Below are 27,754 nucleotides of genomic sequence, written 5' to 3' on the forward strand. Positions count from 1 at the left end.
TTCTATTCTGTAATATAGCTACCACATATGAAAAATATGATTACTATATACATTAAAAATGTTCTAGGCATGTTGTAGTGATATTCCAGTGTCCTCTACAAAATTGAAGACAAAGAATTGATTATACTGTCACAGAAAATATCCACAATTCATGGGTTTCCTGGCATAAATGGGCACTATGTTTTACTGCATTAACTATTTGCAGTATATGATAAAGATCTAAGAAGGTTACAGACAAAGGGCAGATAGAATTGGTATTGAAGCTTTGACCACAATGTTATAGTGAATTAAATTATCAATAATATAAAACTGAATACTAAAATTTCAACTGCAAACTTTATTATTTCAAAATAGATATAAAATAAATTTTGAGACTGATGGAATGCCATGCATTATCTCACTCAATATTTTCTATGCCAAGTTCTCAGCGTTCAAAACCATTCATATGATTTTATAACTCCAGCAAAAGCAAAGCTCTGTAAAAGCTTTGTATAGGTATATATACCTATACAGCCTGGGAGAAAGTCTTCCTTTAAAGAGTCAGACTTGCGGCCGATACATCTGGCTCATATTATAGGTTGACCAAGTATTTTTGTTCAAAATTTGTTCTGTCATCTGCATGTCCTTTATGTTTTTCTGCATCAGTGATGCTTGTGTAAGAATGATCATTCTCAAAGGCAAGACCTGAGTCTCTCTAACTTTGCCACAGTCAAGTAGTTTTTATGTACTTCCTGACAAGGCCAGGGTTGATGCCTAAGCAGGTTTCACCTGGGGCCAGGCGGTGGTTGACCAGAAGCAGTGTTTGGCAGCTGTGAGGAATCCAGGCTGGGTGAAGGGTTGACAGAGTCACATCCTGACAGCGTGGCAGGATAATACCCTGTATTCCACAGGTGCAAACCGTTAGATTACAAGGGCAGTCTGCTGAAGGGCAGTGTATATAATGAGCAGGAGATTTAAGACAATACTTTCTTAAGTGGGTTCCCAATTTAGTCACCAGAAAACATTCATGAATTTCTCAGTCACTTCTACCTGGACCCTGCCTTGGAGCTACCTTACTTAGGTATGATTTTCATTCCTCTTAGAGATAACAAAGAAAGCTTAATGCGTGCTTCATATATCCTAGATACTGATGGATGATAAAATCAGATTCCTAATATTCCAGATGGGAGACAGCATGAGCAGTCTAATCCCAACACCTCATTTTATTTATCAATTTTGACCTCCATCCCTCCCTGTCCTGCTCCCAACATCTTACCCGGATATCGTAGAAAAAAATGAAATGAAATGTTTTAACTGCTATCTTTCCTTCGCTCAGCTTTAATAAAATACAAAAGAGTGGGAAAACATGAACTAGAAAAGAATCACTACATGCTGAATTTTCAGTAATGAAATAAGAATTTCAAATGAAAGTTAAAGTAACAACAAGTCAAATTCTATGTATGTTGTGTTAATGGTTTTTAAACACTAAAAGTGAGGGAAGAGAATGTATTTTGATACTAAGTGGCATTGATACTTAGACCATTTTAAATGGATCTAGTTTGAGTTCCTCTGGCTCAGACACTATTTAGTCTGGTTGTGGGGTTTTGATTGTTTAACTAATCTTTCTGGATTGTTAGATTCTGTTCTTGTCTATTCTACAAATCTCAGTTTTCTCAATACCATTTAATCCACTTTAAAGTACTTTAACTTTCTTAAATTTAATTCAACAAATGTTTACAGGGAAAAGTAAAAAACAAAATCACACACTATTGTTTTAAATGACCATGATAATTTAAATCCTGTCTTCTTAAACAAAATAACTTTAGCATGCTGCCACCTTGATAGTTAAAATATCCGGAAATGGGAGTAAAAGAGGGTTCAAAATGAAAATACCATATGTAAATAAAGAAATGAAAACTATATTTCAAGTACATTTCATAATTCTGTTATCAATTATTTTTAAAATGTTAAAATGCAAAGTGAAACATAAAAAACAAAAGCAATTTTTTCACATAAACAACAGAGTTGTACCTGTTATTTTGAGGTTCATGTGCTTTAGTTTTAGCACTGATGTCATAAATAAAATGTTGCTGGGTAATTATTATTCTATTTCCTGCTGTTGTATTTCCCAAGATGGTGATAACAGGATAACCCATCTGGAGTGTCCATTGATCCATTACTTCTTGTATATTTACATACTTTCCATTCCTTTTTAAAGCCTTTATAACCAAAATTGTAAAAATTAATTTTATAAACATAAACTATCAACATAATTAACATTAAACCATTTTCATATTTACTTTTATGATTTACTTAAGTATGAAAACATTTAAAATCAGTGAAACTAATATAATGTGTTAGTAAAATTAATCTTCTTGCCTTAGCTTAAGCTTCATGCGTATATATATATATATATATATATATATACATAGAAATAAAAACTTTATTAACATTAAAGTTTTTACCTAATGGAAGATAAAATATATTTTATTGTTAAAGCAAGTACTTACTTGCAGCATCTTTAAGTATCCCCGGTGTGTCTAGTATTAAACTTAAATACTTGTTATTCACTTATAGAGAAAAAATTCTTTACCATCCATATTTCACTCAAACATGAATATCTGACACCCTATTAAAATTATATTTCAGAAGTATTATCATGTTTGAAAGTAGGCAAGGTATCTTTAACTACCATTGTAGCTGAATTAATTTTAAACCTCATAATCCTTATAATATAATACATCAAATATAAAACAAGAAACCAATATCAAGAAAAGGGAAATATAAAAAGTAAAAACAAACCATCAGTGTCAATAAAAGTTATGAATGTTTTATAAACTCAATTCAAATATTCAAGAAGAGGCTTTGGCTTTCAAGCTTCCTATACTTTACCTCTGATAGTGTATTCCAGAGATCATTTCTGGCTGCATTGCCATACTTATGAATAGTTAAGTAATCCTACAAAGAATATAAAATTGTAATTATAATTCAAAGGCTAAGCAATTTCCAGTAAACACATTTATTTCTCAATTCGGTTAACCATTTCTATTTGTTGGAACTGCCTTAACACAAAGATAAAGACGTGCAAAAAAGATGAAGAATCTCATTTTAAAATATTCCAAAGAGATTGAACTATAGCGTATTTCTTAATTAAATCATCAAACAATACTAATCTCTTAAAATTTATTTTCATAGCCATAATCACTTCTTATGGATTTCCAGGGTCAAAGATCTTCCTCTAATTTAGCAAGTCAAACTCAGGCAGTTTTGAAGAAACTACCTCTGCAATGAAATATTTAGGGGAAACTTTCTCATTAGGCTTTCATGTTGAAGTGTTGAAAAAAATATCTTGTTTTATGGAAAAAGGAAAAAAACAACCTGACCGATATATACTGATGTGAAGAGGGATTGTTTTGCCAAAAAGGTGATGACTATCTCCACAACTCATGCAGTTCCCTGTCTCTCTGCAAAGGACAGGCTGCCTAATACAAAAATGATATATACATATTTCCATGAGTTTGAAACACATATTAATATTTAATAAGAAAAGGTCAATCCTAAGTTTATTTAATATTTTTAAGCTTAGGACTTCACATTTCCCATTTTCAATCATTAGTAGTTTAACGTACATACTTTCTATCTGATTCATGTCTGTTCCCTTCTAAGAAGCGTGGTTTATGTCACTGTGAATGTGTTATTTAGTTATGGCTAGTTGGCATTATTTTTTTTTTCTGAATCCAAAGTGGAAAAATCAATAGAAAACAGTGTTTTATATAATGAAACAGTGTCCCCTCCTTCATCTGAAATTCCATTATCTCTACAACACCTAGGTAGTAGACAAAATCTTAATTTACATCATAGTACTAAAACTGAAAAATTTTTGCTGACTCCTTTCAGTACTTTATGTAGAGTGGAATACTTTGGGGATAATTAAAGCTGGGGAAGCAAATTTTCTGAAATACAAATTGTAGCACCTGTGACAGATTCAACTTTCTCGGTAACTCACAGCACAGCAAATGGCAACTCCCACTTAATCAGACTCCTAGAGATGCAGTACTCAACACTAACTTAGCAACCACAAATTCATCATCGTCATCAGGTGTTAGGAATAACTTTACTGAAAAAATACAAGCCTGAATGACCAATCTGAATCCTAACTTTGGCTTTGAACATGCCACATGAGGCATTTCGAATTAGAACTCAAGGACCAGGATTTAAATCGGCTATTTCAGATTTAGTTGTCAGAATTATTTTTTATGCTTGTTTAGCACTCAAGTGAATAAATTTGGGGAAAATAGGAATTATGAAACATAAATTAAAATTTTATTTTAAATAAATAATAATAATGCTATAATAATAAAGTTTTAACATTAGAACTATTTATTATTGGGTTCTGTTTATGTATAGTGCTGCTAGGATATTCCAAAAGAGGGAACAAAGGAATACTACATAGACCTTGAAAGGTCCAATACATAACTACAGGTTTCTCTTCACAGACAGATCATAAAAATCCAACGGTTCATGACATGAGTTGACCTTGGCCCAATACTGATCATCAACTTGAGCTCTTGGTTCCCTCCCCAATTCAGAATAAAGTTCAAATTTACATTTCAAGCAGGCTGAAATGGCAATTATCCACGTTTAGGAAGGCGCTCCAACTTGTCTGCCTCAGTATTCAGGGCAGATCGCATGCCTTCTTGTACTCCCAGCAGCCCCAGTTTTCGGGTGTTACTGGAATCCTACATATGTCACCTCTTTTCTCCGTTATAAAACACAAATGTTTTCCTTAGTTATTTTAGCCTTTCTCTTGCACAAATATAGTCATATTTTGAATTGAGGAAATTTTGCTTTGTCTTTGTAGAAAAACAAAACCACTTAAAACAATAGTGAGTGTGGTTTTTTGATGATCAATCATTTATTTATTTGTCCATTACACAAAATGTATGGTGCACTTTGCGTGTGCCAGGCAGCTTACCAGGTGCTGGGGCACCAGTGGTGGAGAAAAGTTTACTGAGAATAACTAGAAATACTGAGATGAGATTTGTGTAGGAAGGTTTCTGTGACTGAAACTGGGGAAGTCTTGATACAATAACCAGTTGATAAGATGAATCAAATATTTGGTATGAGATTGAATAAGAAGATTTTAAGTTCTGGTCAAACCTACAAGTCACTGAATATGGAAATGGCTGGAGTTATGAACCTGAAATGAAAATTTATATTTATATTTATGTGTATGAAAGTCAATCAGCAGTAGATTTGACATAATATAAAGTAGAAGAATGATTTAATATTAACACTGTAAAGAGAATTGTGGGTTCTCTGTACAAAGTATTTCAGAAACAGTAGAGTTGTTGAAAAGAGTAAAACAAAGATGACCACTAGAATATTCTTAAGGAACATAACCAACAATATAAACTGATTAAAAGTTAAAAGCAGGGACTTCCCTGGTGGCGCTGTGGTTAAGAATCGCCTGCCAATGCAGGGGACACGGGTTCAAGCCCTGGTCCGGGAAGATTCCACATGCCGCGGAGCAACTAAGCCAGTGCGCCACAACTACTGAGCCTGCGTGCCACAACTACTAAAGCCTGCGCACCTCGAGCCCGTGCTCCACAACAAGAAAAGCCACTGCAATAAGCCCGCGCACCACAACAAAGAGTAGTCCCTGCTCACCGCAACTAGAGAAAGCCCGCGCTCAGCAACGAAGACCCAGTGCAGCCAAATAAATAAATAAATAAATTTATTTTAAAAAAAGTTAAAAGCATGTTAAGCAAAAGTATATTCTGATACATAAAGTGCAGGAATGGGAGTCTGTTCACATCCATACTCCAACACTCCCTAGCTGTATGATCTCTGGCAAGTCACTTAACCCTTTATGCCTGTCTTCACATCTAGAAAATAAGGATAATAAAAGTACCTGCTGCATAGAATTTTTCTGAGAAATAAATGATTTCAATATCTGTACAGTGTTAAAAAGTGAAGAGTGCTTAACACAGTAATGTCTATTCAATAGACAGTAGCTGCTATAATCTTATTAATCATTTCAGGTTACAGGTTGGAAAACTGAGTAACAAAAGCAAAAGCATCATTAATGATAATAATTAAAGAACATAGTACATGAAAACAATATTTGCCTCCCTTTTAGCACTGTGTAAGTTGCTTTATATTTTATCTCATTCCATCCCAAGATGACATTTATGAGTTAGATGTTATCATCAACACTTGATAAATCAAAACACTGGAACTCAGAGACTCCAGCCCATGTCCAAACCCCATATCTATGCACACAACTGCTGACCCAAATCCAATATCTACAAGATGACACACAGGTGACTAAGAGTCATGTTCAAAGCTGAACTCATTGTCCTCCCCTATATCAGCTCCTTTTGGGAGCCCTTCCCCAGGGATGACCCTTCCATCCACCTCAACCAAGGAGTCATCTTTGATGCCTTTCTCTCCCCTTCCACCACATTCAGGTAATGATCCACATCCTAAATAGCCCCCTAATAGTCCCCCTTCCTTTTAGCTGTTTGACAGCCACTCTACAGTATTTTGCCCAGATGACTACGACTGCTACTACTTCTGCTTTGTCCCTTTCAAATCTAATCTCTTTCACGCAGTCATGCATGAATACTTTTCATCAGATATACATATGAATCCCTGCTGCCTTAAGAATATAGTCCAAACATACCTCAATGTAACTTAAAGGTGTCCCTCAGAGTCTGGTCCCTCTGTACCTCTCCAATCTCATCCATTACTTTGTTGGCCCCCTGCCTCAACTTAACCATTTTCAACTTTCTTGCAGATGTCTAATGCATATTTTCTCCCTTTTCTAGTTCCCTGCACAAGCAGTTCTCTACACACCCTTTTCCCCTTTGCCCATTTAAATTCAATTCAATCTCCAGGACTCAAGTCTGCATGTCCTTCGGGAATCCTTTCTTGCCCATTCCCACCCCCTTCCTAATTCTGAGTTAAGCACCCCTCTTATATTCTTACATGTGTCACCATATAAGAGCAATTATCACACTGTTATAATTGCCTGTTTACTAGTTTGACTGCCCACATAGTCTGTAAACTCCATGAGAGTGAGGACCCTGTGATTTCTGTTTACCACTATTTAACCAGCATCTATGTGCCCAGCCTGGTACCCAGTAGATGCTCAATATATTTGTGTGATTTCTGACTTTCCTTATGCAATATGCCTTTCTCTTGACAGCTGACAATGCAGTAAAGAGAGATTTCTTGTACCTATCATGTTCCCCCTAAATGTCATATTTAAACACTAAATACTTAATTTATTATTTCAGTATTTGTCGGATATATAACTTGCAATGATATGTGCAATTGGCTCTGATGTCATCAAAAGACTGTAAACTATTGGGTATGAGACCGTTTTTTGTTTAACTTTCCTTGCTAACAAGTGACACGGTTCATAACATTTTATATATAAAAGCCAATGGGACTAATAAAGACAAGGGGAAAAGTGAAAAGTGAGCTGAGGAAGTAAAGCACTATTATCTTTTAAGATTTATGTGGAAATAATTATGGAATACTTGTTCTACTATTAACGAGCGCTTCAGCATGTTGAAACAGAGGATCAACCATATAAATGGTTTATTCCTCAGGACACGGAGGGACAGTTTGATAAAAATCAAAGAGGTGTGGACTGGCTTGTATGTGTTCAGCTGCAAATAACAAAAAATCCACCCTGGGATGACTTTTTTTAATAACAAGATTTATTCTTTCCTACTATAAGAAGGTAAGATAGAGCCGCAGCTCTTTTCCTATGGAATTCTTTTGGCCCCATCTTTACTTAAGTTTTGGCTTTATCCTCAGATTTGGGGTTAGATGGCTGTAGCAATCCCATGCATTCAGATGTAACATCGCACAGAGGAAAATATGGAAATTTTTCCTGAGAGTCTCTTTTTAAGAATCAGAAAAACTTTCCCTCAAATCCTACATCAAACTCCCCACGTTTCCCGTTTAGCCGAATTCTATCATGTGCTCTAATCAAAATCTGTTAGTGAAATTTTTGGGGGGGGGGGGATTGCACAAGTCAGGACCCAGTCCTATGAAGTATATGATTATATAGATGAGGATGAGAATGCAAACAAAATCAAAATTTGGTTAATAAGGAAGAAGAGGAGACTAGCTTATGGGTAGACCACCCACAGTGTTTTCTCCAATGAGACAAGGGATGCAAGTCCAGGCCTCAGTGACACTGGGAAGCAGGATCCCTTCTACTTGCAAGAATAGTCTGGGAAATGCCAGGTAAATCGAGCATTGATTTTTCTGACTATGTGACAAGAAGTTTGAAGCAAGGGTTTAAAATATTGTTCCTTTCTATTAAGAATAATTGTACCTCAAAATATTTGCACTGGGCATTTGTCATTCTTTTGGCTTTCTGGTATTTAAACACCACTTTTATATGAGGGCGATAACTCATCATGGAATCTTAGAGGAGAGTGAGGGCTCTCTCACTTGAAATGGAAGGGACAAAATTCTAAATCCTCTCCACTCTCCCTGTCAGCTAAAACCTGGACACAAGTGGATACTTCATCCCAGGACTGTTACTCCTACAGGATCAATGCAAAGGAGCAGCAATCACTGAAATTACATCCCCTGTAATGGTGACACCGAGGGTCCAGATACAGTCATGCTAATGGCAGCAAACGAACCAGCCAGTACTATGACATGACCTTGGCTAGGTTTCTTAATTTCTGCGTCTCCTTTAGTTCCTATTATCTGTTTTGTAAGCCTGATTCTCCACACTTCCCAATGATTCCAAGGACTGCCCTACATCCTTCCAAAAAATTCCTTTTTTGCTTAATTTAGTCAGAGTTTGTTTCTGTTGCTTGCAACCCCAAATCCTGACTGATACAACACTAATGGGTGATACAAAACAAAGATGTCTTACATTTTCTTGGTTTCCTCAGCAAGAAAAATAGAAACAATCTCTCAGGACTTATGCAAACTGTAAAACAAAGAACAACCAGTTCTACTTAGTAAATCAACTGGGCTTTTGTATTATTAGGTATGGAGGAAAGAGGTGGGTAGTTTAAAAAAAAAAGAGGCAGATAAGAAGGTTGGAAAAAAAGATATGAAAGTTCCACAGAGAGGAGTGCACAGAGAGTGACAAGAATAAAAAATAAAACTCTGCAAGACTTGTGTCTTAAACGAAGCTTCTAGAGCAGACGCTTTTAAATTGGGAACTATAAGGTCTAAAATTAAATATTTGTAAGTGTGGGCATTATTAGGGTAAAGTGATCTTAAAGGGATCCATGGACACAACAAAAGCAGATTAAAAGCTGCCAGATCACAGCAATGCCACACAAGGGTTGGATAAAACCCATTTGAAGCCTGGCCATGCATTTCAGAGGATGTTTCTACATTCCCTGACCTTGAGAAACAGAAGTAAAAGACGAAAACAGTGACAGATGACCAACTAAAACACAAGAAAGCTAGGCTATAGATCAAAATATTATTTTTGTTAATACCTGAATACTGGTTGGAGATTATGAAATTAAGTAAAAACGAGTAGCCAAGTATTGAAAAAGCATTATGCAAAATAAAAGAATGTTTACATTTTAATTCTACTAGATAAGAACCAAGGATAAAAGGAATAAATAATTATTAAATTTTTATTATTAAATTATAACAAGTTTCCAAGGAGGAAATCATAGAAACCATTAGCAAACATTTTGAGGTACAGCAGTTTCTGACCAATACAATAAAAAAGAGGTGGAATTTAGGAAGGAAAGTTGTTTGAATAGCTGCGATGATAATAGTTGAAAAGTCAGTTATATCATTGTCTGCAGGCCATTTTGATTTTGAGTTTTTAAATGTGTGTTTAACTTAAATTTACTTTCAGAAGTTGCTTACTTAGATATAGGAATATTCAGATATTTCCATAGGAACAAAAGGGCATTTCACATGTTTTAAAAATCCATTACTCCGCCTAATGAGTGTAAATTTTGTAAAATCAGTATACTTTCTTAAAGGGCTGTGAAATATGCCAGAAAATTTTAAATCAAAACAACCTGCTAGCCCATGAAAGATTTTTTTGCCTGTTTGCCTGAAATTACAGACAATGGCGTATTCTCACTTCAGTTCTGTTTTTGCCTTTTATTTAGCAATTATAGATCATACCATCAATGCCCCAACATGCAAGAGCATCACCAGAGGCGCAATATTGCCACTGTTGAATTTATACTCCATCCCAGAACAACCTGACAGGGTCCTACACCTGTCAGCAAAATAGCGTGAATGTTAAGTCTATAGGGGTGTTCTGGGGTACTAAAATATCCCCACCTCTCACTTCTGCTGCTAGCTTGAAATATTACTGAGACATAAAATGAATCTATTGGTAAAACTGAAGTTTGTGAATTGCCTTTTCTGAATGCCCTGGTAATGGGTTTGGACCACAGCAAGCTCACAAAACAGATAAAGTATATCCTGGCCGGTAAGAATATACTGCCTTTTGTAAATCAAGATACCCACTGACTGCAGGCCATGTACATGGAGTTCTCTCACTCAGCCCCCCGTGCTGGTGACTCACTGAGAAGAAAATGAAACTCAGTTGAGAAAGAGGTAGTGTGCATATTCAGAAAAACTAAGAATTCAGGCCAATCCTTACCAGCCATGGGATCTTGGGTAAGATATCTATTTTCTCTAAACCTTAATTTCTTCAACTGGAAAAAGTAGATAATACGGCACTTACTTGAGAACAGTGTGCATAGAAAATGACATAAAACAAGTAAAGCACTTAGGAAGAAAAAAGCCTGCCACACAAAGAAACCAAGAAACTTTAGTTATTTTAAGATCAAGCTCAAGGGAAAAAAGTCTAGAGTCAACATCTTCTTCTTCAACCCTACCTCCAAGAGAGGTCAAAATGTTCTAGAGGCCCAAGGAGATTAAATGGACTAACTTGTAGGAGGAAAGTGCTCAGAGGACATTTTTTTTTAATTTTAAAAAGTAAAATTGCAAGGAAAAAAAATTGAGATCAAAGCTTCTTTAGACTTGAGAAAAGCTTAGAAACCTTCCCTTATCCAAGTCTGGAGAAAGAAAGAGACCGTGAGGTCTAGAACTCTGTTTTTCCCAGAGGTCTACTGAGGTGACAAGACCACTAATGGGGGGAGGGGCCCATGAAATGGGGGCACTAGTTAGGTTCCTCAGCACAAAATAGCCATACCTAAGGGAGCACTAAAGCAGCAAAGACACTAATCTTCAGGTGACCAGAAAGGCAAGGCTTGGACAAGATACATACCAAACATTCAAGCAGCATGCACTATCTCTCTTCTTTCCTGAAACTAATACGACTGACGATCAGTGTGGATGAGAACAGACGGTTCTTTGCTGTATGTTCCGGCCTGATAAAGTTCCCTGGAACATTCTCCTATTAATGGGCATGACACAGGGGGAATTCCATAAGGACAGATTAAATTTCCCATATGCTCAGAAGCATGGGGGATTTCTTCTATTCAGTGTTAAAATAATATACACTTACTAATACGTTATTTACTGTTAACATTATTAATGGCGGGTATTTGTCTATCAGATCCTTCCTGCCTTTGTTTCCCTGGTTATCCAGCTGATATCTCATAGTTTATCTTAATTCCTAACAAACAGCCTCATCTCCTTTGCAGCTTTGTTTTTCAATTAGACTAGCTGGCAAATATCCCATTCCTGGATGAATTCAAGTATTTGCCTTCTTCAAACCTGCACCCATACAGCTGAACATCACAGGAAAAAATAATGCAATTGAGCAGTTGTGTTTTCTTTTCTTTTTTTTAATAGAAATTGTTTCACAGTATTTATTTATTTATTTATTTTTGGCTGTGTTGGGTCTTCATCGCTGCCCACAGGCTTTCTCTAGTTGCAGCGAGCTGGGGCTACCCTTCACTGCAGTGCGTGGGCTTCTCGCTGCGGTGGCTTCTCTTGTTGCCGAGCACGGGCTCTAGGCACACGGGCTTCAGTAGTTGTGGCACGGGGCTCAGTAGTTGTGGCAAACCGGCTTAGTTGCTCCGCAGCACGTGGGATCTTCCAGGACCAGGGCTCGAACCCGTGTCCCCTGCATTGGCAGGCGGATTCTTAACCACAGCACCACCAGGGAAGCCCCTGTGCTTTCTTATAAATTCATAAGCACCAAACTCAAATAGGCACTCAATAAAACCAGGCAGCCGTGCCTTCCTACTCTTCCCAATCCTCAATCTTCAAATCTGTCTACTGGGCAGCATTACCTCACTTTCAGCTATTGACCTTGCCTCAGATAACACTAAAAACATAGAATTTGGAATTCCCTGGCCGTCCAGTGGTTAGGATTCAGCGTTTTCACTGCCGTGGCCTCAGGTTTGATCCCTGGTAAGGGAACTAAGATCCCACAAGCCTCAAGGTGTGGCATAAATAATTAATTAATTAATTTTTAAAAAAAGATAGAATTCATCAGAAAATGAACTCCTTTATTTTCCAATTTCCAAATTTACTGGAAAGGTCTCTCCTATCAAAGACCAGTCTTTTTACTGTCTCAAGAACCAAAGTCCCAGTTGTCTCTTTCTTCTGCAACATTATCAAACTCTTCTGTCCTGACTCCTTCTCTACCAGCCTAAAATGAGTACAACTGTCTCCCATCTTTAAAAAACAAAACAGAAACTTTCCTTTGCCCTTATCCTCCTCTAACTACCTACCCTGTTTTTCTGATCTCCTTCCTTGGCAAATTTAAAAAATTTTATCCTACATACACTATCTCTACTGAGGTATTTCCCATCCACTCTTTTTTTTAGATTAATTTTTATTGGAGTATAGTTGCTTTGCAATGTGTGTTAGTTTCTACTGTACAGCAAAATGAATCAGCTATACATATACATATACCCCCTCTTTTTTGGATTTCCTTCCCATTTAGGTCCCCACAGGGCATTAAGTAGAGTTCCCTGAGCTATACAGTATGTTCTCATTAGTTGTCTATTTTATACATAGTATCAATAGTGTACATGTGTCAATCCCAGTCTCCCAATTCCTCCGGACTCCCTCTTCCCCCTTGGTCTCCATACATTTGTTCTCTACATCTATGTCTCTATTTCTGCTTTGCAAATAAGATCATCTATACCATTTTTCTAGATTCCACATATGTGTTAATATACATTTGTTTTTCTCTTTCTGACTTACTTCACTCTGTATGACACTAACCCATTCCACTAAAGTCATTAAGTTGCAAATTGCCAAAAGGAACACTTTTTAGTCTTTATTCTGCTCTACCCCTTGGCTGCATTTAACCTCCTTAATCACTTTCTTTTTCTTGAAATAGGCTTTTTTCTTGACACGAGTAACACCATACCCTTGGTGTTCTGCCTGCCTCTCTGACTATTTATTCCACCTCGGCCTCTTTTACCAGCCCCCTCCTCTTCCTTCAACCTCTAACTGCTACAGCCCTTCAGGGCTTGGTCTCAGGCCTTCAACCCAGAAACCTCAGAATCATTCCTAGGTACTTTTTCTTCCTCATCTCTCAACTACCACACTCTTCACCCAATCTATCCCAAGGTACATTTCATTCTACCTTCAAAAAACATTTTGAATCCATCCATGTCTCTGTACATCTACTAACTATTTAAGCCTCTGTCATCTCTCACCCGAATATTAAAATATCTTCCTAATTTTATTACCTGATTCCTCCTCTCTTGGTATGCTGATTGCTCCAATCCCAATGTATTATTACAATTAGCCAGATAACTATTTTAAATATAAATAGAGCCATGTTACATTCCAGTTTTAAAACTGTTGAATAGCCTCCCACTGCACTCAGAATAAAACCCAACCCTCTTAAGCACAGTGCACTTCGGCATCCCACAATTAGCTCCTGCCCTCCTCTCCCCCCTCATCTCTTGTCCTTACTAACGCTGCTCATCTACGCTAGTTTCTTTATTTTCCTTGAAAATGCTCAGTTCCTTCCCTCAGCCCTTTGCACAAGCCCTTCCATCTTTCTGGAATGATCTCCCGGGACCCCCACCTCTTTCTCATGCTTCAGAACTGAAGACACATGCCTTCTTCCCAAGAAGGATTTTCTAAACACCTAACCTAAAGTTACCTGACCCACCCACCCGTATGTTATCACACAACATCCTATTTTTCTCCTGCCTAGCATTTATCACACTTAGTAAATAGACCTGTATTTGCTTTTTTCCTTTTTAGCATCTATCTTATCCAGTGATATGATTCATGAGATCAGGGGGCATATCTGCTGTGTGTAGCATGCCCTGAATGCTTGGTATTTATCATAGTGTCTAACATTGAGTGGCTATGTAATAAATATGTGTGGAATAAATGAGTAACTGAACATATCTGATGGGTGAACAACGTGGAAATAAAACTAAAGAGAGCTGATGCAGCAAGAGAAATCACAATTTTGGTTTATTAGCACAAAGCACTAAGAAAAGTTTTTAACACTAAAATGAGTTATTGCTCTTAAGGGGGGAAAAATGATCTGTAACATAATCATAGAGAGAGACCTTGAGCAGAAGAGAAAAGATGAATACGAGAGACTGATTGCAAAAGGAAATGAGATGCAGGATGACAAATGGATATCCCCATTTCTTTGTGTGTCATACTAACACAGAGCCTTCTCTTCCATAGACAGAAACACAGAGGTAGATCAACATGGAATTTTGAATACATTTGAACCTTTTGTAAGATAGGTTCTAAATACATAACTTAGGATAGGTCTTTATAGCCCTCCTCTTAAGCCACTAATTTATAACATACGGTTTTTCAGAACAATAATTTTGACATTTAGATATGATACGGAAAAGAAGTTGTATAAATATGTTATGGTTCATTATTTTTATAACTATTGAATATTTATAAATAGTTATGTTATAAAAAAGTAGAACTTCAGTTTTTTAAACAGATAAACACATGGACAAATATGTCATAAAAAAGTAAGTGATAAGAGTGAAATGCAAGAGAATATATGAAAAGTTTTCAACCTCAGTGTGATAAAAATATATACACTGAAATAGCAATTTTTTACTTATTAAATTAGTAAGAAATTTATTTTGAAAATAAGACACAATGTTGTTTGCTTAGTGTGTTATAAAGAGAGAACTTTCAAACTTTATTTCTACCATTATATATTGGCTTAATATTTCAGAAGAAAAATTGATAATATGCTTCAAGAAATGTAGATGAAAAGATAATCAAAATATAATGGGAAAATCTATAATTTAAAAATTATTACAGTGTTGTTTATTTAACAAAAATTGGAAAGCAATCTAAATGTTTGCCAACAAGGAAATAGCTAAAAATATTATGTACATCTATGCCATAATACTAGTATTAAACTATATACTAGAACCACCAAGCAATTATGAAAATGTGAGTAAAAAAGAAAAAAAAACTTCCCAACCTAGAAGGTTTCTTTAGCATCAAAACTTTCAACATTGCCAAATATATACTTCTAGGCTATTACATGAACATTCTGAAAAGAGAACATAAAATAAGAGAAAAAATAAATTAAAAAAGGAAACGAAAGAAAACTGCTGATGCAAGAGCTAAATAGGTTAGAGAAAAATGCCTCTAAGGCAAGTTTATTGTACCTCTGAACTAGCAATCTAACCAAATGGTAACATTTACAAGGAGGGAGAGAGTGTTTGCAGATAGGTATACATACCCCAGTGTGTACAATTCACTGATCTGTATGCATTTACACACATACCAATATACGAATATATCACCCATTAGCCAAATGTGTCAAATCATTTCACAATACATTTTAAAGATATCAAAAACATCATTTTATAGTATCAACCCTATGAGTTAAAATGAGTAACATATCTTGAGCTCTTAACTAACAGGCAACAGAAAACCAGTAAGAATAAGTTTCTAAAGCCTCCCATTAAGCTGGGTAAATGCTTGTGGGATGAACAAATAGAGATATATGTCATTACTAATGAAGGCTTTTTAGTTAATGCTATATAGTCACAGTAGTCAACTAACAACATTTAATTCAGAGGCAAAATGATAAGGATTCAGTCAGTAGCTGTATACAAACAAATTAATTGAAATTGAGGAATAGAAGTTATTTTCTCTGATTGAGAAATATGAATAGCTATTGCTATTTAATTTTTTAAAGTACTTGATTTTTATTAGAGATAGTATTCTTGATTCTCAAATCCATGGAATCTTTCCTTAAAATTAATACTTTTCTCTATAGCGTACTCATTAATTTTAGCTTTGTAGTTGGTCTTTAATAAGTTAAATGTTAATTAGGTCAAATCCAATGACTAAACATCATCAATGATAGTATTATTATCATATGGTATTGACTGATCACAAAAAATTATTATGATGAATTAACCTTTTGACCTATACCATACCTAAAACTGCACAGTGATTTAAGTGAAACACGGAGAAATTGAACAAAACCTATCTATGGTCATTTAATTTTAGATTAAGCATGATTCAGCTACCACCTGGATAAAAGCACAGTACTATCTCTTCAGAAAGGAAATTAACTTTGACACATGGTCTCTGTTCCTCTGTTATTCCTGACTTTTCATTTATCTAAAAACCTACATGCAAGGGAGCAAACACTCTTTCACAAACATAAGCTTGCAGTTTTCAAATAAAAATCCTGTGTACATACGTTAACATATAACTTCTCACTGGAATACAAGTTATTGAGTATGTTGTTGCTACTAATAATCCCTATAGCTTTGTGCTGTCATTACCTTCAGGCTATCAGAATTTTATGAGCACAAACCAATAATAATGATATTTCCCTTTTGCTTTTTATCCACACCTCATTGCCTTAAATTGATTTGCATAAGCAATTTCCACCCTGATAATTGGAGGCAAACATCTTTTTGTAGGTTACCTTATGGAAAAGAGCAGTTAAATACTAATCAAGAGAAATCTTTCTTTATTCAACCATATTTTAAATGATATTGAATTACCCTCATTGGATAAGCAGGAGAGTGACTCACTTTCTGACATGGATTTCAGAGTGAGTTTATATCAAGTTTAGCAATGACCTTTCTTCATAATTTCAGTTCCCTGGTATTGCCTCATAACAACATGAAGAATGGTACTGCCAGGCTCAAATCATTAAAACAATATTGTTTTGTTTGAGAAGAAAAAGCAGTAGTTATGTACTATTATTTTTTAATAGCTACTGAGCCAATCAATGTTATCTGAGGATTTCAAAATTATAGCTTTATTCTTTTATTTCCAAAAAACTCAAAGAAAAATTTAAAAAATGTTACTAGTGAGATTAAAACAAGTAAAAATGAACTAAGAAAGGTTAAGTTCATGTGAAACAATTCTATCTAAAAGAATCCTTATCCAAATTATTTACTTAAAAAATAAGCCTAGAATACTTATGTAAGAATGAGGATTTGAGCTGTGGAAGCTTAAATTATAAAAACAAGGTAAAAGAAATAGATCCTAATTTACTGGATCTATACACATAAACATTGCTACATATGGGTGAAAATTAATATATATGTACTTAAACAATAAGAAGCCTAGGAAATTAAAAATGTGAGAATTTCAGAAAGATTCAGCAATTCTTACAGTAATAGGGTTTGAACATGAGGTGAACTAAGATGACACACGGAACACAGTGCTACCAAAGCCACCTGAAGAAAGTGATTCAAGGACTTCTGGATTACGATGGTGAATTGAACAACCACATCTAAGTTCACTCCCTTCCAAAACCTGACTAGAGCTACATTGAGTGTATGGGTGCTGTTTCTTTGTGACACCAAAATTCCTTGATTTTCTGAAATCTAGCGGTGGCTTTCCTGACTTTCGCTCCACTAACCCTCCCAACAGGGTCAAAGCCAAATAGTCGTAATACTCAGATGATTAACTGAAGATTCAAGGACACTTTTGCACATCTAGTTAACAAATTTTCCCATCAAATTGAAATAGCCGTCCTAAATTAAAGTATCAAACCCAAATTGTCTAGCTAGTAAAATGCATTAAATGTCTTAGATGCAGAGAATTTGAAAGACGAAAAAAATCTTAGAGAGCATTTAATTCTACTCTTGCATTTTGTAACTATAAAGTCAGAGGCCACGAAAGGTTTAGTGACTAGCAGAAAGCCCATCATTAATTAGAAACAGGAATAAGAATTGTTTCTCCCTACTTATTCCATTGCCTCTTGTGTCCCAAAATATGCCAGCTATTGATTTGGGAAATCGATTACGGAAGAACAATAGCTATACAGAGTTTGCAAAAATACAAATATTTCTATGTTTTAAAAAATGTATTATTTACAAGTGGCATACATGATCCAACAAGGGTTCAAGCTTCGTTTGCTGTGTTTCGCTTTCAATTTAAACATCAAAACAAAACGGAAGCTGACATTAATGGCAGTCAGGACTAATTTTTATGACTGTATATACTGTCTATTACATTCTAAATAGATAGAATGTATGTTCTGTCTATTACATACTGTAAGAAGTTTTGAGGCAACTTATTTTAAAAAGTATGCAAGACTGAACCATTTAAGCATCAGACAAAATTCAAGAAATAAGGGAAGTGGACCAAAAAATCAAGAAGATCAGACCAAGGAAAGTTGTGATTATTCACTATAAAAGTGTTTGCCACCAGACTTTCTGATAGCTGATCGAATGGATTTATGGGCACTAGGAGTCCCTTCCTACTGAAGGATATACGTGTAAGTTGAAACCTGAAATATGTTGTCCAATACAAAATATTACAAAAGTTAGGAAAATGTAGTTGAATCCATACTCAAATACTTGCTAAGTTAAATATAAACATGTGAACTGACCCATCTTTCTATATTATTATCATATTTAATATACAAATATATTTATAGTTTATTTTATATCTATGTATATTTATTATGATATATCATATATTTATATTATATTTTAAATTTATATCATGTAAATATATCATATTTTATATATTTGTGGTTGTATTTGTAAAAAATGTTTGCCTTGTTCTCAAAAGAGCTTAAGATGGTTAATTAGGATATTAAAAAATACAAGAGAACACAAGTTTTAGAAGAAACCACCATTATACTATTGTCTCTGTGTGAAACATCAGGGCTAAAGTCCAAGCACTAAAACAAAAAGAAAAAAAAAGGAAAGGAAAGATGGAGGAGGTAAGAAAAAAGAAAGGAAGAGAGGGAGGAAGGAAGGGAGGAAGAGGGAGAGAGGGAGGGGAAAATATACGAAAAATATACTATCTGCAACTTGGGATGCCTACACCTATAAATCTAACCCTGGCTCTGTCTGCAAATATAAACTTCCATTTGTCAACATAGAAATATCCATGGTTAATGTAAAGGCAATTAATAGATTTTCCAGCAGAGGTAAGCGCTGACAGTCCAGATTAGCTTTTTCAACAACATGTAAACAAAGACTCCCCAGAGCCTCGTGGATGGGAAATATATTAATACCAACTCTGTGACCACTCGGTACCATGACATGAAGTGTCTGTTCAGGAGGTCATTTCCAAACTGTATTTCATACATCTTCATGCACAAGAGATGATAATTTATCACTTAGACGTAGGGGGATCTACTGTAAACTAATCCAAACTGCTGATGATACACTAAATCAGTTTGAGTGATGAGTATAAATAAAGCTGCAAGGGAAGTATCGAAGGATAAAGATCTATCTGATCAATGAGATGTCACAAGGCAAATGAAATGCAATGTTGACAAACATAGAGTCCCACAGTTGAAAATTAACCAAATCAAGTATCAGAGCATAAAGGCACACACATTAAAACAAGCTTCAAATGAAAGTTTAATATAATGGGAGTCAGAGGGTACAGTCTAACTGTTTCAGATAAAACTGAACAGACTGGGTCAGTAGAAAAGGGTGTATTAAATATTGATGTATTTTGCATACTATAGAAATTGTGACAAGATAAAGAAAAATGTTGCAAAACAATAATCCTTTCCAGATAACATAACTATAGTTATTCAATCTGCCAAGCAAATCTATACACACAAGTGAGAAAAAAAACCAATAAAAATTGTATACAAAAAATGATTTCACATCAACTTGCTACTAGGAAATCAAATTCAGTTTGTGTAGCCCTTATGAAAGCTTACATATTTTCTGGAACTGTACTGTCATGCTACAACTTCACTGGGAAAAACAAAGGAGTGGGGATAAGGAAGGACATTTCTCCACACAGTTGATATTCATGGAGGGCACACCTGGAGAAAAAAGATTTTCCTAACTATGTGATCAGAATAGAGACTTTAGCACCCGGCAAACAGGTTCAATGGAATTCAGCTACTCTGAAGGTGTCCCTAATGGGAAGAGCTGATTAAAGTAAATTTCAACCCCTGCTGGGACAATTCGGTAAAAAAACTTTCTAAGGGAAATTTTTCTTCAAGAAATTTATATATTTTTTTCTCTGTTGTATTAACGTATTTATAGCTTTGTCATAACATATTTAACTCTTGCTTTGTATTTTATCTTTTGGTTTATTTTGGGTAAAGATAGAATTACACTACTAAAATATGACCTGATTCCATATGTAGTTTATTTAAATTTCAGAATGAAAAGCTTACTAAGAACAGCTAAGATTGATTGCTCTCTCTGTCTTAGCATAATTGTATTTCAGGTGAACATCAATTTACTTTAAAGGACACTTCTAAGTAGAATGCATCATAAATAATTCATCAATCACAGCTGCTAGTAACATGATTTACTCCAACAGATTCAATGGAATAAAAGTTCTATTTTTCTATATTTGTATTTGCTTTCAAGAATTTAAGAATCCTCCTTTTCTAAGAATCTGCTCCCAGATTCCATACTTTATACTATAAATGTATTATAATAAAACTGTTTCTTTTTTCCCCCTTTATTTAAAACAGTGCATTTTATAATTTAAAAAACATTTAAATATATTTGGAAAAAATAACAGTCTATGTATGTCAACATTAAAACAGCAAACAACATAAAAGGAACATATCTGAAAAAAAAAGTGTTAAGAATTTCTCAGATACATAATTCTAAGAAGGCTAACACAACTTGTTTTCACTTTATATGAACTTTTAAATGGAAGAAAAGGGAATCAGACTTTCATAAAATCTTGTATAGAATATTTAGGATATAATATATTTGAAAATTACTTCAGTTTTAAAATGCATATTAAAGAGATTCTAAATGGTATAACAGTTGGAGTTTTGTGGGTTGGTATGGAATCTTGTCTACCACTTTCATTTGTCATGTGGAAAGACACTGCTTACCTTATTCATCTTAAAGTTTTCCATCAAATTCAGCATTTTTGTATTAGCAATTTCCCAAGCTGTGAAATATCTTTAAAATAATTACAGGAGACGCTTCCCTGGTGGCACAGTGGTTGGGAATCCGCCTGCCAATCCCGGGGACATGGGTTCGAGACCTGGTCTGGGAAGATCCCACATGCCGCGGACCAACTAAGCCTGTGCGCCACAACTACTGAAGCCCGCGTGCCTAGAGCCCGTGCTCCACAACAAGAGAAGTCCGCACACCACAGCAAGGAGTGGACCTTGAAAGCCCGTGCGCAGCAACGAAGACCCAAAGCAGCCATAAATAAATAAATAAATAAATAAATTTGAAAAAAAAAATAAATGCAGGAACAAGGAAAAGTGTAAGAGAAAATAGAAAGCATTTTACTTACTTGCAAACCCCTCTGAAATACTGAATGGCCCATAAAATTAGCCAGCATTCTAATTAAAGCAGCACCCTGTAAGAAAGAGTATTTTTTTAAAAGAAAGAAAAAAACATTTCAACCAAGTCACATGATTATAAAATTATTCCATACCCATAAAAAATAATTTGCTTCATTCATGCTATTTTATTCTTTAAAATAGTTAAGAAATAAGAGCATTATGAATGAAATACTTCACTTAGAGGTAACAATTGCATTTTTTGTTTTGTGGATCTAAAACCAATGACTTCAAAATAGAAGTCTCTTGGATAAAATCTCTCAGAGCAATAATAAGCTGTAATTCAGGAATAATAAAAATTTTATTGAGCACTGTATATGACAAAGTTAATAAAACATGGTTCATGTACTCACAAATTCATAATCTAGTAAGGGAGGGACAACCATGTTAATAAATAATCATGTTAAAACATAGCTTTGAAGTAACACAGCTACATACTCTACCCCTGGTTCAATCAAGAATAATTTAGCCATAGAAGTGGACAGCAGGAGTGCCAAGCAGTCGGACTGCTTGGGTTCAATTCCTGGCGCTGGCATTACCCTCCATGTTTACCCAGAAGAAGCATTTAACCCCTCTGTTCCTCACTTTTCTCACTTGTAAAGTGTAGGCAATAATAGTCCCAATTTACTATGGTTGTTCTGAAATTTAAATATATTACTGTATGTAAGGTAGTTCAAGCTGGGTTTGAAAAACAGTAACCATGATAGAAGTATTAGCTGTCAGTATTATATCAAGCTAATGATTTTTATTTCCTCGTTTTTTTTTTTTTCCTTTTAGAGTCTTCTATAAATCCACATACAAGTAGAACACTTACGTGGCTGATATAAATATTTAGAATAATAGAAGAAAATACTAATTTAAGAGTCTATCTCACTTTGAGAACAGTTATTTTATTGTAGAGCATTATCAGTGCAAAAAGGCTGACATGTAATCAATACGAAACATTCCAAGAAATGATGGCTAAGCCTGGATGATCACAAATCTGTATGTAAAATATAAATAAGCCTTCAAGGAGATATTTCAATCTGCACCAAATTGTTTTAACTATGAAGCAGTGAATTATAAGCAGCAAAAGTTTAAGTATAAATGATAGCCTGGTTTTAAGGGAAATAAATCCCTTTATGACTACATTTCCCACTAATTTCTTACCAGGTGTCTCTTTTTTATAAAAGAGTCATAAGAACCACATATAGACTCATCCTGCCTGGGGCTGGACTGCAGCAGCCAGTACAGAAATGCAAGAATGAATTTCCATTGTTTGTTACCAGAATTGTTTCCTGTAATTCCAAATTTTTAATGCAATACAGTACTCAGGCTCCATGAATCACCATTAAAGAAATGTCTCAGAAACTTTCAGTCATCACCACAGTTGCTCTCAAAATTGGTATTTTATTCACAACTCAACAAATGATGAGCTGGACAAGCCATAGAGTTGCATGCCTCTTCTGGTATATTTTCTTCCCACACCTTCTACTCTTTGCTCTTTCTTTTGCTTCTTAGTCTGTATCTTCTGCACACTTGTATAAATCCATAAAATATAAGCATTTATGATTCAATCTGGGGACCAGGTTAGAATTCCCTTTAGAACTTATCAACTCTGCTCCTTGAATTTCCTTGACAAGCTCCCCTCCTATATATTTTCCAATCTAATCTACCCACCCTGAGGGTGGAAACTGTTAGTTTGGCAGAAAAACTAACCCTTGCCACCTGGGGCGTGAGACAGAATCTCGAGCAGACAACTCAAACTTTCCTTCAGTATAGAACAGCCATCTTCAGATGATTTAAGTGTTTCCCTCTAGGTAATAAAGACTTGGTCTCTTGTCGGGCTGTAAAAACTATGAATTTAGCATGGGCTAATGGCAAAAGAGTTCTTCCTAACCATAAAGAATGTACCGGGCTTCCCTGGTGGCACAGTCGTTGAGAATCCACCTGTCAGTGCAGGGGACACGGGTTCGAGCACTGGTCCGGGAGGATCCCACATGCCGGGGAGCAACTAAGCCCGTGAGCCACAACTACTGAGCCTGCGCTCTAGAGCCTTCGAGCCATAACTACTGAAGCCCATGCACCTAGAGCCTGTGCTCTGCAACGAGAAGCCACCGCAATGAGAAGCCCGTGCACGGCAACGAAGAGTATACCCTGCTTGCCACAACTAGAGAAAAGCCCGCACGCAGCAACGAAGACCCAACGCAGCCAAAAATACATAAATAAATTTATAAAAAAAGAAAAAAGAATGTACCCATTTTCCTGTCTAGGTTGAGCTGTAGCAGAGTACTAACAGGAAAGAAAATCTGGAAATATAATCAATATTTAAAAGTTATATAATATTACTGAACTCCCTATTATTATTATATTGTATAATTTAATTAACTTTTCAAAAATATGTCTGTCTTGCCAATTTGAACATTTTAAGTTCTCCAGAGTAGTATGCATGCATTCTTCTATATTTAACTAGCCTTTTCTTTCCAAAGCTCAATTTTAAAAATCTCTATTTCATAGAACTTCATAGGCAGATGGGCTCTCCAAGTGTCATCATGCAGCCAACACATACTAAGTACCTATTATATATGGGTTATAACAAAGATCGTACCTCTTAATGCAGGCAAAACTCATTGTAAACCTTTGTTCAAAAAAGAAAACAATGAATCCCCTTTCATTGTGTCTTTAAAATATTTTTTCACCAAAGTAAATATAATTTACAACATTGTAATTTATACTCACTTGTGATTCAAAATTCTAGCCCCAATCAAGCAAACTGGATGTTACACAGCCTAAATAGCTTTATGGGAAATAAATATACTATTTCTGCAAGATTTGTATAATTCTGAAACTTAATCAAGAAAACTTATCACTATATTTGCTATACTAAAGTTCAGAGAGATATTAGGATGGAAACTACTACCTGATTTAAAAAAAAATTTTTTTTAGTATTTATTTATTTATTTAGGCTCTGCCTGGTCTTAGTTGCAGCATGCAGACTCTTAGTTGAGGCATGCAGACTTCTTAGTTGCGGCATAAATGTGGGATCCAGTTCCCCAACCGGGGTTCGAACCCAGGCCCCCTGTATTGGGAGTGTGGAGTCTTACCCACCGGACCACCAGGAAAGTCCCACTACCTGATTTTTTTAAGGTTTCATAAAGAATATTCTACAAGAGTATGCTTATAAACCCATTAGTCAGTTAGTAATTTTTGTATTTGTAGTATCTTTTTCATATAAGTTCGTAGCTAAAATTTCTTTTATTTTACATGCGATCATTTGCATGCATGTCAGTCTCAAAGACAGTAAACATCTCCAGAGAAAGGACTGTGTCCTTATGACTTGGTACCCCTGTTCCCTCTGCCTGGCTGAGAAAGCTCTCCTTAACACAATACCTGGATGAGAGAGGAAGAGAAATTAGTTGCACACATAGCAATTACTTATTGTATTTGCCATTCTAGAAGACTACTCAGCCAGGATAGACAGTTTATTACTTTATCTTATCTTTGTACTTCAGTGATAAGTAATCACTTTGAAGAGAGGAAGATCTTCTCCACTACTTTATTCTTTTAACCTATGCTTACTGAGGAAGGCTGCATGCTCAGGATCCTGTAAAGCATAAATAGGAATGTCACAAGTCTCTATCCTCAAGGACCTCAAACCCTCCTAAGTGAGATGAGAATATACAATGTAGTATAAGATGAATGACAAAAGAAATAAAATATTCTACAGTGTTTCAGAAGAGAGGGAGGATGAAGGGTAAAGAGGATCTAAAGAAGTGTCACTTGTGTTGGACTCTGAAGGATGGATGGGATTCCACGAGCAAAGGTAAACACAGAGCATGCATGGTATGGGAGGAACAGCCTTTGTGTGATGTCACGCAGGTGTGAAAGTGAAAAGCACAAGTGGCTAAGGTAATACTGAAAGACAAAGGGCTTACAACTAGGTGATAGAAGAGTCAATGGAATATAAGATTGAAGCAGTTGCTAGAGAAGATTGAATACCAGGACTAAGACATTTGAACTCTGTTAGAGGATCAGGAAGAATTTTTGGAAAAGTGGTTAAAAAAGTGAGGACTCATCTATAATACTCCAAGGAGGAAGTAAAATAACCAGGAGCAAATGGTAGCAGTGAGGATAAAAACCAGAGATAGGTTTAAGCAAGAGAACAAAAATCATTTTAAATCTGAAAGCTTGAGTGACTAGAAGATGATATTAGCAGATATTTGGAATTTAAAAGAAAGTGTTAGGTGAATATGGTAGGATTCATTTGAAACAGGTGGAGTTTGAGGAACAAATAGGGAACCAGAGGAACAGAAGGAAAATGTGACCATAGGAATGAAATTAACTGGAAGGTTTTGACTGAAGACATAAATTAGGATTTGTAGGGGGTGAGATTGCCAAGAGAAGAGTTCTGAGGTTTTAGTGAGGGAGATAGAAAACAGAATTTAGAAACTATGGACTCTGTATGACTTGCACTTGAGTGCCTGTAATAAGCACTCAATGAATACCTGTTGAGAAAATCAATGAAAAAAAATGAAATAAAGAGCAAAGGATGGCACGCTGTGATTGAAAAAACAAATAGAAGGAGAACTGGGTATACGTGGTGGCAAAGAAGACATATTTTAAGAATGAGTGCTTCAGTTTTAACGAAAAAAAGATAGCTAAGAGAAGACCAAAGTGGTCACGTTTAAGAGAGAGCTATTTAAATAGACTGGGAGTGAAAGCCAGATTGCAAAATAATGGAAACAGAGGAAGAAAAGAGAAAGCAATAAGCATGTTCACATGAGGTTTGTTTGTGTTTTTGTTCTTAAAACTGTGGGAGAAAATTTCATGCAAAGAAAAAGATAATCTAGTAGAGATAGGTACTACTAGATACACAGTAGTCCGAGAGATGGTTGCTGGAACAAAACTCTAGGATAGCCAAATAAGAAGAGAATTAGGGTTAGTCTTGGAAAAGGATAAGGACAAATTTCCTCTGAGACAGGCCTAAGACAGAAAATGGAAGTAAAAAATAAGTTAAAGTGTTTGAAGTATAAAACAATGAAGTTGACGAAATAGACTGTAAGCGTCATCGAGGTGGAGACTTGGTCTGTGTGACTCACCACTGTAGATTCACTGCAAAAAACTTTCTGGTACATAGTAGGTTCTCAATAACTACTGAATGAGAGATGGCCTGTCACTGTTCAGTAAAGAAGGAGATGTGGTCCCAAGATTATGTGATTTGAAAGAGTAGAACTAGGTTTGAATTAACTCCAGTGAGAAGGTAAAAAGGAGTCCAAAACATGTGGAAATGTGCAGAAAAGTCCTAAGTCCTAACTGAAGTTATTAATGACATAGCTGTCATTCATTAAGCAACTGTTATATGCCATATTCACGATATTGTAAGGAAAATGCTACTATCCTTATTTGTCAGATCATAAAATTGAGACTTGAACGGATGTGTGTAACTTGACCAAATTAACACAGGTAGTGAGCAGGGGAGCCAGGATTAGAAACCCAGTCATGTGCAACTCCAAAGTCAGTCATCTTAACCAATTTGGATGACTTTCTTGTGATCTCAAATCAAAATAGTTACATGATACTCTTCAGAAACACTGGGTATAGTAAGAACTTGGAAAAAGAAAAGAAATTCTTAGACTTACTCAGAGCTTAGAATCAATAGGTGTTCCCAGAAGAGGACAAAGGGAAACCTAATGGAAGAGACCTAGTTGAAATAGCTGATCAATATGCCCAGGATTGAGGATGAATAGAAGACATAAACAGGCTAGCAGAATAGAACATGTTGATGGACTAGGAGACATAAAGCTAGTTCAGGCAGGTTCAGTAAGAACAAAGGGCTAGCAAAGTTGAAAATAGTGATTTTTTTTTTTTAATTTTTATTTATTTATTTATGGCTGTGCTGGGTCTTCGTTTCTGCGTGAGGGCTTTCTCCAGTTGCGGCAAGTGGGGGCCACTCTTCATCGCGGTGCGTGGGCCTCTCACTATCGCGGCCTCTCCCGTTGCGGAGCACAGGCTCCAGACGCGCAGGCTCAGCAGTTGTGGCTCACGGGCCCAGTTGCACCGCGGCATGTGGGATCCTCCCGGACCAGGGCTCGAACCCGTGTC

General features: G+C 35.7%; 1 protein-coding gene across 1 annotated transcript in view; it reads right to left on the reverse strand.

Moving 5' to 3' along the window:
- TRHDE (thyrotropin releasing hormone degrading enzyme) overlaps nt 1-27,754 on the reverse strand; it is a 412,025-nt gene that overhangs the window by 89,728 nt on the left and 294,543 nt on the right. Inside the window, exons 7-9 of the mRNA XM_007195005.2 lie at nt 21,625-21,690; nt 2,872-2,937; nt 2,011-2,198 (exon numbers count right to left, since the gene is read on the reverse strand). Coding sequence (XP_007195067.2) covers nt 2,011-2,198; nt 2,872-2,937; nt 21,625-21,690 — 320 coding nt within the window. The remainder of the gene's footprint in view (nt 1-2,010; nt 2,199-2,871; nt 2,938-21,624; nt 21,691-27,754) is intronic.

The sequence above is a fragment of the Balaenoptera acutorostrata genome, chromosome 11 (assembly GCF_949987535.1).
Source record: "Balaenoptera acutorostrata chromosome 11, mBalAcu1.1, whole genome shotgun sequence".
Classification (NCBI taxonomy): Eukaryota; Metazoa; Chordata; class Mammalia; order Artiodactyla; family Balaenopteridae; genus Balaenoptera; species Balaenoptera acutorostrata.